Below are 11960 nucleotides of genomic sequence, written 5' to 3' on the forward strand. Positions count from 1 at the left end.
CAAAATACTTACTGGGGCTTCATTGCTAATTTTATTTCAGCTGGACAGCTTAGCCAGTCAGCACATTTTGCTCTCCAGTTGCCATACAATGTGCTAGGCTTGGGACGTAGCGCTAATTTCCTCGACCATTTGTATGTTGGCATTCCTCGTCCTTCAGGAGAAAAGGTTAGTTGAGATTTAAGATTGTCAACCTAATATTTATGGTGTTACCTTTCCTAATAGAGTTTGGATGTAAATACTGCTAGGGACGCTTTTTTTTTCTTTTCAGAGGCAAGAATATCAAAGTAGTAAGTTTAAATAAAGAAAAGTTTGCCAAAAAGAACCTTTTATGCCTGTGTTTTGGGGGGTGTATAAGCTCTGAAGCTAACACTAAGACCAAAAGATGACTGAAGTTGTCTATAAATGTTAGCACAGGTATATAGTGCTTGTTTGTATGGTAAACGAGTATTCGATCTGATGGTCCCATTAGTATGGTCTCAGCTGTAAGACTCCTGGGGTTGGTCTGGCCAGCCTGTAAACTCACGTAATCCTTTCTGCCTCAGTGGTAAAACCATGGCCACTACGATGGGAGGCAGACGTTACCGTGATTATCTAATCTTCAGGTGAAACATAAAAGTAGGGTCCTGAGCATTTTCAGTCTTTAAAGATCAGATGGTACCACTTTAAAAAGTGAGGTATTTGAAGTAGCGTACTGGCCAAATTGTGGAGAATTGCTTTGCCTGCCTCCTTTATAGAATTGGTTCTTTTCTTCTTTCCGTATTATGTTGTTGCTTTGTACTTTTTAAGCAGATGCTGTGTTTCATGTCAGCAATAGTTATTTTGCTTTTTACTTTTTTTTTGTTTTTTTTTTTTTTAAAGCACTTTGGAGCTTTCAGAATAAAAGGTTTATACAAACATAAGGGAATAATCACTTGTATTTAAAATAAAAAGAAAAGCAGCTGGGTGGTTGTGGGTTTTTTTTGTTTCTCTTCTTGTATATTTCAACAGAAAAATTCTTTGCTTCTAAGTATGTTGGTTTGTTAGTAATTGACATAGCCTTTGTTTTTTCTTTAAGTCCATAAGGAAACAAGAATGGACAGCCATCATACCAAACTCCCAGCTCATAGTCATCCCCTATCCTCATAATGTTCCTCGAAGGTAACGTCATCATTTTGACTTGCATGTCACAAAATTACATTAATTCAGAGTTTAAATTAGGCATTATGTGTAGGCTTTAAAATAGTCACTTGTATAGAAAGTAAATTTAAGAACGATGGCGGGTGTGGGGGGGTTAGTTCTATAGATGTAGTTGCCTCTGTGACTAGGCAGAATACTTCTCAGGTATTTACACAGACTCTTAGATAGTGCCTATAAACAATCAAAATCTATTACCAGCTCATGCGATCAAAATGTATCCCCAGCTCAACTCCTGTAAATAATAACATATTTGCTAGATTTACCAACATTCTTTTTGACAAATTGCAAGCATAGTAATGATTGAAGCAAGCATTTTTGTTTCACCAAACATGCAATTTCTGTCTTGTTGCCTATAAAAGCTTTAGTTCAGCCCTTCTGAAGACAGTATCTGTTGCCACAGGTATGAATGTTTTTCTTTAAGTAAAGGGGAATGGGTTGGTTACAAAAGAGCTTGAACACTGAATTCACTTTGCAATTAAAATGTTTATCCCAGAAAGACAGCATGTTTCTCTCTTTGCTATTAGAGAAAACATTAGTCACATATTCCAGCTGCTTTTTGCCGCTTGGTCTACTAGTGAGGTCAGTTGCATTTATCATGCAGAAATGATTCTGACATCAGTTTCAGCAGTTAATTTTACTATAGGACAAATAACAGTTGAGAAGTGATGTGCCACTTGAGTTGCTAATTAACAACCACAGGAATAACATCTGCCAGATAAAGAAAATGTAGTTATAGTCTTGAGGTTATTTAAAGGTATGTGTTATGCAAAAAATATTCTGTCATCTTATTCTTAAACTATTTTTACTTCCCTATAAAGTAAGTTTATGGACACTGTAGAATAGGAGAGGGTAGAATCCCCAGAAGAAATCAGATTTCATAATAAACACTTGTTAATTTTTTTTTTTTTTTTTTTTTTAATACGGATATGTTGTTTCCTGCGAGGCCTAAGTTTCCTGCCTCAGCCTAGAGCCTCCTGCTAAAGGCTTTCCCATGACAGGAAGCCTGGACTACAAAAAGGGTGTTAACTGAGCCACAGGACCCTGCAACATTCAAGGGATGTCTTCCAGAAGCCCTTAAAGTGCTTAATTTTTTTGCTCTGGCATTCTCGTGCCATAATCAACTGGTTCTGTTGCCTAGAACTGCAGTTGTCCCTGAGTAGACTTCAGACTGAGAGATGCCTAACCAGCTGGACCCCATGAGCCTGTCCAAAGAGGAGCTTCTCATGGGGAGGGAACAATCTGTCTTACAGGCTTATTTCCCCCTGCTCCTCCAGCTCCCCCAGCCCCAGGCGGTTTTGTGGAAGGTTTTCCTACAGATTTTACTCTGTTCTGGGCAGAGGCAAGAGCTAAATCTCTTAATGAGACAGAAGTCAATCCCTGAAGATACCCATAGCATTCCTGGAAAGTTAAATGGAAACTGAATTTAGACATGGCATTACCTGAAAATAATTATATTAAGCCATATATTTCCAAGTAAATACCATTAAGCTTCGGTCTCTAAGTATAGCCACTAGCTTCTGTAAACCAAGTTGTTACCTGTCGTTCAGTAGCAGGTTCTTTTTGTCTTTATAAGTGAAATCTGTTTTCTGCTTCCTAATGAAGGGTATTAATGTTTCCTTGGATTTTCTTCTTTTGTATAGCTGGAGTGCCAAGCTGTATCTGACCCCAAGTAACATTGTGCTGCTAACAGCTATAGCCTTAATTGGTGTCTGCGTTTTCATCCTGGCAATAATTGGCATATTACACTGGCAAGAAAAGGTAAGCTTAATTAACTAGATTCTTTTCTATATTTTCTATACTATTTAACACTTCCTAATATTTTACAGTCTTGTACATTGTTCTTTTTGAGTAGTTTTCTACAGTATTATTTCTGACACAGACTGCATTAATTCCCAAAAGGTGTTTATTATTAATTCAGTATTTACTGCAAGCTTAAAAATTGGCATTGTTTTTATTTAAGCTGTAAGATGCTTAAAAAGGCAAATGAAGAGCAATATGGATAAGTTTTTGCCATTAAGCTGTTATTCCCAGCTAAATGAGACGGTTTTATTTCATATCTAAGCTTTCTATTTTGCAGAGTTTTAAGGAGTACTATTTTGGAAAATGGAACATAAACTCAGTTTACTTATCTTGAGTTCTGCCGGTAATCTAAAAATAAGGAAAATGTCTCTCTTTCAGTATCTATCTTCGCTGATCGCACTGACGTTAGCATTCAGGACTGTATACAGAGTCAATCGTGTGCATATTGGCTGCTTTGCTCTGTGTCTGAATTATACATGCAGTGTATAGAAATCCATTGATTTGAAGAAGCATTTTGAAAGGGGCCTTTCATGTCACAAAAGAAATGCGTTCCCATTTTTCTTAACTATGCTCAGTTCCCAATCATATCCAACTGGCAGGATTGCCAATAAGTGCTACTACATACCCAAACCATAATCTTAGCTGTCAAATAAAATTACTGCACATTTTGACATGCTAGAACTGTTTGTTATTTTGTGCTTGTGGAAATAAAATGACCTTGTTAAACATTCAGATAGGCTTTGCACATGCTTCATATTTAAATAAAACACAAAAGCAAAGAAATACAAAGTTTGATGACTGTCCTTAGCATGTCCTACTGTACTAAGAAAGCATTGCTACCTGGTAGCTCAGAGTATGCACTGCCTGGGTTTAATTCTGTCTCCAACACATCTTAAGCAACAAGAGTAGCAGAAAAAATACTTGGACTTTGAGTTGGGGAGGGATTAAGTACGTGTAATTCCATCTGGAGAAATGGAGATTTAATGTCAAGGTTTAAAATAATTCTTCATATAATAATCCATGTATTGTAATGTAAGGAAGCACTCAGCCCAGAGTGGGTGCTTTCTGAGCCACTTTAAACCCCATTAGGTATATATGAATGAAGTGGTGTATGGTTATATTATAAACTCATTTCCAACAGTTGCATCTTGCTCAAAATAGGCACAAATATTTGGATAAATTGTGTGTATTTTCAGACAACTGTATAAACACTTGTTAATTCCTATAATTTTCCAAGGCCCTCCAATTGATTTTTACCTCACCAATGTTTAGAAGAAATGGTTGAGGTACAGAACACATAATAATCTTGACCAAAGCTGTATTGTGCATCATTGACGTGACTGGGAGTTAAACTCCAAAGTTCCTTGTTTCTAAGCTTGTTCTTGGTTTACTGCCTCTTTTAGTAATCCTCTCATAAAAATAATGTTCTATCTAAATGCTATTTTCCCTTACAGATCTCTAGAATACCTAGAGAAAAAAAAAAGGAAGGGGAAATATACTGGCAGTTACAATCTCTTCTTTTCCCCCAGAGGATATATATCTGTCTGTCAGCTGCAGTGTTTTATTCAGCAGTTAAAATAAACCATGTATTTTGACCTCTGCAGATAAGTAGGAGGAGGAGCCCTTTGTTGACAATAGTTCTTATACACTCATCTGCCAGCCAAATATTATATTGTTTAAATAACTTTAGGATTTAAGGATAGTATGTTGCTCTGTCATGCCATAGAAATTTTGGATCTATTGGGGGGGGGGGGGGAAGCTTTTAAATCTGTTACTAGTTTATAGTTTCGATACATCAAATGGAAGAGAAATTGAGGAAGAATTTATACCATTATTCATCTTGCAACAATACAGTCTGCTACATTAGCTAAGGACCTTGATATTCCTGTATGCTGGTTCTTTATAACTTGCTTTGTGGTCTTGGGGCTAGTCATGTGAACACTACGCTGATGATAATACTGCTAGAGAAGTTTTGATGGATTCATCAGAGTATCGGTTACTGTCAAATTTGAAGTAGCAATTTTTTCAGGAAGCATACAAGAAATGGAGTGAAAATTGCTTTCTAAGTGAGAGTATAAAATTTTGTGCAATGTGACAAGCATTTCAATGTAGGAAAGAGTGTGCCACTCCCTTCTTCCCACCCTATTTCTGACATGCAGAATACTACTGACACTGATAAAGTTCCTGCCAAAAAGCCAGACTGATCCATCTTAAACTTCACTGACAGCTTTCCTGTTGCCACAAAATGCTGTAAAATCCATAGTTAATCCAATGGAGTTGCTATCATACATAAACACTGTGTGATGAAGAAATTTTTGGCCTCAAGCCAAAGCAGATGACAAACTTTCATGGCAGAACACATGCACTGATTTCTACCAAAATTGTCGTGTATATTTATCAACTGAGATATAAATCTGAATGCCCACACAACAGCACACTGTAAAGGCTTTTCTTCATTTTACTCATAGGAAAAAAAAAGTTAGGTATAAGCAAGCTAAAAAACATTTAAATCTGTTTTGCTAAATTCTCTTATGCTAGGATTTACACATACTGTCTGGCATGATAAAAACACTTTTCTTGAAAAGTTCACACTACAGGTTTAAAAATCCTTTAAGTGCTTTCATACTCTGTTACTGCTTTAGAACACAAGAGGAGGCTTGTGGGAGAGGACGTTTTACATATTACATGGATTATAGGTACAATTTAAATAGGCTCCTTTTTTCCAAGCACCATCCAAACTACTTTCTCAGCAGACCAATGTATGTTCTGCATAAATAAGTAGAGAAGTGTATCCTACCTCACATTTTCATAATACAAACAAAAACATGGAACGTTTGTAGCCTACTTGATGCTGTTAATTGTTGGTTGAACTGCCATCTTTGTCTAAACTTGTATTTAACAGACACTTTTAAAATGATTCTGGTTTTAAGTGTAACATATATGACATTTACAGTTAATCCAGAGGAATTTATAATGCAGACTACATAAATGCATACTAAGAAACATTCTTTGGTTTTGAAGTATTCCTTTTTAAAAAGCATTATGAGAAATAATAGAAAATAATGGGTCACAAATACTAAAACAGCTGAGCATTAACAGCAGAAGCCAATTTTGAGTAGATTATTGCTATTTCAAACTGACATCATTTAAAAACTAATTATTGGGGCTTTTACTAAGCTTTTTTGCCTTTTGTCAAATGAGTGACTTGGAAAAAATCAACCATTCTCTAACATTTGACAACTCATTTCTGTAACAGTATTGCTCTAGATCCCACAAAGTGTTTTTTTATTATTATTTTTCAGAAAGCAGATGACAGAGAGAAGCGACAGGAGGCTCATCGGTTCCATTTTGATGCTATGTGACATGCCTTAATATTTATGAAGGAGCTACTACTCATTTGCTCAATTGAAATAGTAAATTATGATTTGTAAAATGATTACTGTGAAAATACTGCTGGTGTGCTATTTGTAAATGTTGCATTATCTGGTATTTATTTGGAAAGTATTAAAAATAGACCTGAATGTTTCACAAGGCCTTTCAGTTAATAGACTGTATATAATAGCATTTGGTCTTTATTTAACAGAACTGTAAATTTATTTTTCTTAGTAAAGGGATCATATTGCATGTACCATTGTTTACGTACCACCAATTCTTTAGTAATATTTGATAGAAAGAAAACTGTGTAAATAAAATCTAGCATTTCAGTGAGCAGAATACTTTGTACCACGTGAATTGGTCTTGTTGTTTATACATTCCTGGAAAATAACCTGCACTTCTGAAAGTTAAGCTCGAGCAATTTTTCAGATGACTTGATCATTAATTATTTTGGTTGTAACTAAATGGTGCTCAACCTAAAGTATTCTGTATTTTTCTTTGTTTAAATCCGTATGTGCAATAGTTAAAGAATTTGCGAACTAAAAGGAACCTGCAATGTTAATGCTAGTTCAGTAGCTCATCATGGGATAGATGCAGTATTTATGTGTGTTAGTTCTAGAGAGAAGAAAACACATTAAAAAATTAAAATCATAAAAATTTATCAGCATTACATAAACTGCTTTTATAATTAAACTACAACAACATTTATTTTGGAAAGGCCTAAAGTCATGATGAAAGGAACTTTTTCTTTTTTTTTTAATTATAGGAAGGGTATGGGATTTTTTTTGTTCAGTTTTGTTTTTAAAGAAGTTAAAACAACCATTTTGGAGTAGAAGGACAGTGGCGATTGACTCCCTAATATTTATTGCTAAGGGATGAGATATACAGAGATTAATTAAGATTAGAATAGGACACTCAGAATAAGCCATGTACATTACCTATGTACACGACTATGCCCAAATTTCATAAGGCTGTAGTAATGACATATGACAAGTCGCTCAACTTCATAGATTTAAAATGGCGATGAAGGTACAACTGCTCAGTGTACTTTGGATCCTGAAAGAGTCTCTAAAAATAATCACGCTTTTTTTTAATAGTTATTCCTTAGTGATATGAGTTTACATGATTAATTGTGCATTTAAATCTGTCGATTTGCATTCCTAATAAGTACTGTTTGCTAAACCAGAACACACTTTCTCAACAAACTACACAGTGTTGGACTTACAGGCAATCACCTCTGCAGTAGGTATCTGCCTCTGGTCTGGCACTTGCCCTGTAGCCTGCTGCCCTGTAACGCTACCATTCTTGCCAATACAGGAACAGAAAAGAGAGAACAAGTACAAAGCTGAAATGATTGTGTCCACCCTGAATCACAGTTTGTTACCATGGCAGTGCTGAACAGTGACCCATTCATACAGCAGCACCGAGCCAAAAATCAGAAAAGTGCTGATAAGCGCTCTACGAAGCTGTGAAGTTCCACGAGATATTTCTAATACGAACTGATCAGATGCCAACAAAGGAGACTTTCATATTACATTACTGTTGTTATTCAGGATAGCATATTTCCTTAATGCACACCTTTAATATTTCTCTTAGACTGGCATGAAAAGGTAAGATTTTTTAGATAAATATTTAATGCTGTTGGAGTTTTTAAACTCCTTTGATAGAATTTGCTCCCAGCAGCAAAAGTAATAACAGATTTCATAATTAAGAGGAAACCCAATTCAATATATTTTCCTGCCTTTTTCAGATGGTTGGAGAATAAGGCTAAATGCATAATGCCACTGTGGCAGCAAAGTTTTCTGTAGCCCTTTATCACAATATAATAAACATAGATTAGCCTCCTTATGTTTTTTTGAAAAACAATTAGGAAAGAAAGAACCTCATGCTGATATTTAAGCTGTTGTCAAGTTAACAAAACAATGAACTCTATATCTTTTGCTTTAAGGTATTTTGCATGCTCAATAGTGCATCATTGCATCACTTTAGATACAATACATTATTGGCGCTTTAATAGCTTTCTTATAATAAAGTTTACCACAGGTTCTAACTACTCATAGCTTGGCTCACAACAGTATATGCATATTATTTTGAATTAAGGCATTAAATATTGTTAAACTTGTTGTCAAAGGTTTCATGTCGTACTTTGGTTTTCTATTCTATAAGCATCGAAAATATGTTTGACTAAGGTTATTACCGTTCTACCAGTAAGTTTAAGAAAGCAACATCAATTAGGAAGTGTAGTTCCAGGTGATGGTCACAGTAACTGAGAAGTGAGAAATAGTTCTAACTACATAAATTTTCAAAGCGCATCCACCATAACACAGCCCTGGTGAGAAATGCGCTTGGAAGGCTTCTTCAGTGTGAAATCTCACCTATATAAAAATACTGTTGACACGCCAGCTGACAGATGGCTGTTTAAATACCATCTTTCTTTGTTCTCATTTTCCATGAGAAGCTTTAAGATTGAATCTTCCTACCAGATTTATCATTAATGCACTATAATCCCCCCAAAAAAGAACCAACTTTTCTGCTGCAGATTAGTTGGCATATTCTATATCATGTGATATTCCTCCTATGATGAGGGCAGCTTTCTTAACAGACAGCTGTATTAAAAAACATTTGCTACAGTTAATTGAATAGTAATCACTATAAATGCACCAAGTCAATTCAGGACTTCTATGACTACTTTCAAATAAATAACACCTAAATAGAGCAGGAGACGTCAGTCCATAAGTTTCCACTACATTATAATAATCAGAGCTTAGTTTTGTTAAAGCATTAACCGTGCCAGTTCTGAAGGTTTTAATAACCAAAAGAATTATTCTTTTAAATCCAGAAAATAAAATTATGCTTAAAATAATCTCAAACTTTGCAAATAAATAGTACTAATTCTAAAGGGATGGGCAAATTTTTGGATCAAAGACTGAGATGTGTGTCAAGAAATCAAGAGCAATGGAGATGTTAAATCTGAAATATTGTTATGCTGTTTCAATAGCCCTATTATCCATTCAATTTTTTTTTTCATTTTGGCAACAGGATCTTTTTGTTGAGGCATGAGTAATATTGGCCTCAGCTGTCACTTTGAAAATAATCAGCCACACAGCACTATTTTTATAATTAATTCCTGTCTTCAATGAAAAATGGGATCACATCTATGATACAATCCATAAAAACTGTAAAATATATGCTAACCTTATTCTGAAATTCCTGAATTTCTCAACTGAAGCTAGAAAAGTTTGTAGGTCTGTTCTAATACTCAATATAACTGTATTGCCTAGAAGACAGAGAAGTACACAGTAAGCTTTCTGAAAACCATCAGTATTCTTCATGACTATTTGAAAGTTTGCAGCGTTCTTAACTCAGTAGTAAATAACAAAGCCAATTACACATATTTATGTATGATTACGTTACCATATTGAGGCACTTGCACCTTCTATCATTTTCTAATTAGAAATTGTATATAATTAAGATTTATCAAATGCACCTAAATCCTATTGACAAACACAGGTACCAGAACAGTTAAAATGTAACTCCTAATTTCCTTTCATAATTATTCACTGTCGACATTTATATTTTTGCAGCCTCTTTTGAAAACAATATCTAAATAGCCTCAAACATAGTAAAAAACTGCTGGTCTAGGGCTATTTATGATGTACAATCTGCTACTCAAAAGCAGCAAATAATTTAGGTAACACTAAAAACTTCTAGCAGAACAGCAAAACAAAGGAAGTTTTAAGGAAGAACTGTTGGGAGGAGGCAAAACCAGTTCTAATAATGGAAATGCAAGCCTTTTATTGCAGCAAAGCACCTGATTTAACTGTTCATCCAGGTATTTACCTACATCAAAGTGAGCAGTCCCATTGCCTACTGTGAACTACTCCCATTCAAAAATAATCATGGTGACTCAAAAGAGCAGCAGAACAATACACAACTGGTTGTCCAAAAGCTGTCTTCCACCTTTCTTAACTCCCAAACTCGAGTTAACTCCAGCTTACGGCTGGCCTGACGCCGTGTCACACCATTTTCTTCCCTGGAAACTAGTACTCTGCAAGCTTAGAAAATGGGAAGTGAAAATTTCTTCAGACTTGCCACTAGCTTACTACAAAATATTTTAAAGCACCACCTATAACAAGAACTCTAGCAAGACGAACCGACAGGGATGTCCATAGGATAGATTTCTCTGAAAGCGGCAGTAAATGATGGCAGAATATGCCCCAAATCTACGAGTTGATGCTCTTACCTGTGTCCCCCACACTGACAGCTTGGCGGAGCCCCGGGAAAAAACAGGATGGAAAAGCTACTACACTTCCCCAAGCGTGTAATAGCTCAACCTTCTGATGGACAAACTAGAAGTTCAACTTTTCAGTTGAACTGACTGTAGCAGATTGGGTCTTTGCAATTACTACAAACTGATAGTGAGCACAAGATATTACTAGGTTTTTCTCCTACTTCATTGGTGTAAGACAATTGACCACAAGTAGTTTTCTTGAATGCAAATTCAGCTTGAGATCTGACAGTCAGGCTAGTTCGCTCATTTGTTATATCATCATAAGTAATAAAAATATCTGAGCCAAATTTTTCCGTCCGCTACCCTGTGCATTCCAAAAAGAAGGAGAAAAAAAAAGCAACCCCCTGTCTCCTAACAATCTGCGCAACAGCATAGTCAATTTTAATTTTGTGCTTATGTACTTGCAGAGAGGATAAAAAATTGTGGATGATGCACAGATACACTAGAAAATATTAGTCTGATGATAGATATTTTCTTGAGATATTATAGTAAACATTTTTGTTAGTAAAGAAAAAAATGCAAAGTAGGTCCATCTAATGAGGACTTCTCTTTATATAGGAGTTTTCACAATAGAATTTAACATTTCATCACACCACTATAAAAACATGGTTAAGAGGTGAAGAGAGAAACTGCTTTATCCACTACTGGAATGCAGGAGCTATTTAACAATTCATGGAAAAACTACCCTTCGAGAAGGGCTGTATCATCTCTATTTAAAATTGAAAGGACAATTCGAGTAAGCGGAATAATATAATTATGTAACTTGGGGTTTTGCCAGAGCATCAAGCTTAATACTTCATCAAGCTTCTTAGGCCACTGAGATGGATCTTTAATACCCAGAAAAGCTCGGGACCCTTACTATAAGGTCTCGCCGGGTCTCCCCGGCGCCCCGTGGCCGAGCTAGAGCGCTGGGAGAGAGGGCGGGAGGGGAGCCGCCTCCCGCACCTCCCGCACCTCCCGCACCGCAGGGCTCCGCGCTGGCTCGGCCCCCTGCTCCGCCGTCCCTCCTGCCTTAGTTCGCCATAACTGACAATCATATCGACTTGAAGAGCCTGAAATATTTAACCGATAATCTGAAGCAAGAGAATGACCTTTTCTAACGGGATGTGCTGACCTTTGAACATCGTAGAAAGAACTTAACGTTCAAACACACAGCTCTAAACCACAAAGAAATCAGAGCTTCGCCTCTCACAAACACGTTCGAGACTGTAGTGAGCGGCCCTCCTCCTTAAGCAGACGGAATCGCAAGTTGCAATTCTGCATCTAATTTACAGTTTGCAAAATCCAATGAGTCTATCGAGTAGGTTCCAAATTCCTT

The 11960-nt window shown here is 36.2% G+C and overlaps 1 protein-coding gene across 1 annotated transcript in view; it reads left to right on the forward strand.

Moving 5' to 3' along the window:
- Nucleotides 1-8485, forward strand: part of ITFG1 (integrin alpha FG-GAP repeat containing 1) — an 86009-nt gene extending 77524 nt beyond the window's left edge. The window contains exons 15-18 of the mRNA XM_063334437.1: nucleotides 41-165; nucleotides 1055-1137; nucleotides 2817-2934; nucleotides 6279-8485. Coding sequence (XP_063190507.1) covers nucleotides 41-165; nucleotides 1055-1137; nucleotides 2817-2934; nucleotides 6279-6338 — 386 coding nt within the window. The 3' untranslated portion in view covers nucleotides 6339-8485. The remainder of the gene's footprint in view (nucleotides 1-40; nucleotides 166-1054; nucleotides 1138-2816; nucleotides 2935-6278) is intronic.
- Nucleotides 8486-11960: the final 3475 nt, after the last annotated feature.

Source organism: Chroicocephalus ridibundus, chromosome 4 (genome assembly GCF_963924245.1).
Source record: "Chroicocephalus ridibundus chromosome 4, bChrRid1.1, whole genome shotgun sequence".
In the NCBI taxonomy this organism is placed as follows: Eukaryota; Metazoa; Chordata; class Aves; order Charadriiformes; family Laridae; genus Chroicocephalus; species Chroicocephalus ridibundus.